At 38.4% G+C, this 2,484-nt stretch overlaps 1 protein-coding gene across 1 annotated transcript in view; it reads left to right on the top strand.

Annotated features, from left to right (window-relative positions):
- LOC107300077 (zinc finger protein 287) overlaps positions 1-2,484 on the top strand; it is a 15,996-nt gene that overhangs the window by 9,852 nt on the left and 3,660 nt on the right. The window contains exons 5-6 of the mRNA XM_015829421.1: positions 261-434; positions 2,309-2,325. Of these exons, the coding sequence (XP_015684907.1) occupies positions 261-434; positions 2,309-2,325 (191 nt within the window). The remainder of the gene's footprint in view (positions 1-260; positions 435-2,308; positions 2,326-2,484) is intronic.

The raw sequence follows: 2,484 nt of genomic DNA on the forward strand, positions 1-2,484 counted from the left end.
GATAAATTAATCCAATCAGTCATCCAAGTCAATGCACAAGAATCATAGTAAAGTGTCAAATTTGGAGCTTTAAGTCCTCCACGTTCTCTAACATCTTGAATAATCTTGAATTTAACACGAGCCTTCTTGCCTTCCCAAATAAAGCGATTCAAGTCTCTCTGCCATTCTTTCAAGTTAAGTTCATTTTTTAAAATAGGTAACAATGGGACAGATCTTGCGAATCCACCTGGACCTCTTTTATTCTTTGTTTCCTTGTTCAGGAGGGCCATGTGTCCTTCCAGGAGGTGGCTGTGTATTTCTCCAAGCAGGAATGGTCTCTGTTGGATCCTGACCAAAAAGCACTGCATTGGGAAGTCATGATGGAAAATCATAGGAACGTGGTCTATGTGGGTAAGCGCTTGCTACTTCCCAATCAGAGAGTTCAGGAAGATGTAGTTAGTTGCCATCAGCTATTTTTTTTTTGTTACATAATTTTATTAAAGAATTTTTATCATCACAAGGTTTGAAGAGGAAGTAAAGAATATCAAGTACAGATAGTCCTTGACTTAAAACCATTTGTTTAGTGACTGAACATACAGCAACACTGAAAAAACTGACTTATGATCATTTTTCACACTTATAAGCATTGCAGCATCCTGGTGGTCACATGATCAAAATTCAGCTGCTTGGAAAGTGGCATGTATTTATGACGGCGGCAGTGTCCACCAGTCATGTCACCTTTTGCAACATTCGGATAAACAAAATCAGTGGGGAAGCCGTGTTACAGAAATTTTGGGCTCGGTTGTGATCATAGGTGAAGGACTATCTGTAGTAAATGGGTAAGAAAGATGTACAAAAAAAGAAAGAGAAATAAAAAAAAGAATAAAGTAGCTTCCGATCTTAACAGGAGTTATAATTGCAATAATAATTTAACTGCTCTTTCTGAGGTTGCATCATCGTTTCTTTCCAAAATTTATCTTTTCTAATCTTCAAACCATTCCAAATATATTAAGGGTATGTATTCCATATCTTCATCTTATGCCCAAATATTAAAGTTGGATTTCCCCATAATGTAAATGTAACATTGAAAAAAAGAGTCACATCTTTTTTTATTAGATACTACCTTCCATAACTTACTAACATACAGGCAGTCCTTGAACTATAATAATAAAGGACCATGCCCATTAAAATTGCAAGTCTTGTTGGTAGCTAAGTGAGGCGATCTTGTGATTCCCTCCCTTAATGACCCCCCACTCTTGCTCTCGCCAATGTGATTGTTAATCAACCATCCTGGTCTTTAAGCACTCACCATGTCTCAGGTGGGGGAACCCCTCAGAGGCCTATTATAGGCCTTGCCCACCTGTCCCGGGCCTACCAAAGTCTCCCTTACCCTCTGAGGCATCCCATACTTTATTTCCCACCCTTTTTCGACCCCCACATGCTTTGGGACTAATTTCCACCACCCTGCCCCCCCATTAATCCATTAGGTACTTACCACTGCCAGGATGCAGCCATATGTATCTAGGGATGTGGAGGGACAGAGGCATGCCCACCTTTCCCAAGGCATGTGGTGATCTGGTGGGGAAAGAATGGGGGGGCACTGCAGTGCTTGCAACTTTGAAACGGGGTTATAAGAAGTTTTTGGGGGGTCCTTTGTAACTTCAAATGATTGCTAGGACCACCTGTAATTGTTTTGAATTTTGGTGTATTTAGATCCTAATGCTGACCATTCAATCATATATGCTATACAACATATGCATATTCCAAAGTTGCTCAAATCAGAAAATTAACACCCATTGTTGGCTTTTAATATTTAATAGTTGACAATACGTGAACATGATGATATAGCTTCAGTTTTGAAAAACTGAATTCTTCCTCATGACATGGTAGTTGAATTTCCTGTAAAGATATTCTGGGAATCGAAGAACATCTTGAACAAAGAATTTATTTCCTGAAAATATTTTCCAAATATATGAATTGGAATTCCTCTCAAAATATACATTATTCTGAGAATAATAGTCATTATGACAGCACTCCACTTTATTCCAACCTATTGATGAGAAACGAACTCCTTGGCATGAGGAGATGCTCAACTTCTTCACATGTATTTCAACTTTTACGGCCCAGATGCTTTCTTATCTGTGCTAGGAAGCATTGTCGCTTCTTCAGGCTCTTGAATTAATGGCTTTTCGTCCTTTTCATGTCTATCCTGAGTCTTGGGGGCAAAATGATGCCCTTTTTCCATTGCAAACATACACTTTAGGATTAAAGAAGGACACTTGGTTTTCTCCTAATACCTTTTCGAGTGCTTGCTCTGATTCTTTCTTAGCTCAAAGCTGATTCTGGGTGACAATATATAGGGATAATTCTAAATGAAAAGGATGCTTTATATAATTTCAAAGCTTTTATGGCTCATGAATATAGAAATTATTTCCATACCATACCAAAGTAACCAAGGAAAAATTACAAGATACTGGAATTTGGAAGGACTTCCTACAGTTGGAT

This window comes from Protobothrops mucrosquamatus, unplaced genomic scaffold (genome assembly GCF_001527695.2).
Source record: "Protobothrops mucrosquamatus isolate PMUCROS unplaced genomic scaffold, P.Mucros_1.0 scaffold6074, whole genome shotgun sequence".
Classification (NCBI taxonomy): domain Eukaryota; kingdom Metazoa; phylum Chordata; class Lepidosauria; order Squamata; family Viperidae; genus Protobothrops; species Protobothrops mucrosquamatus.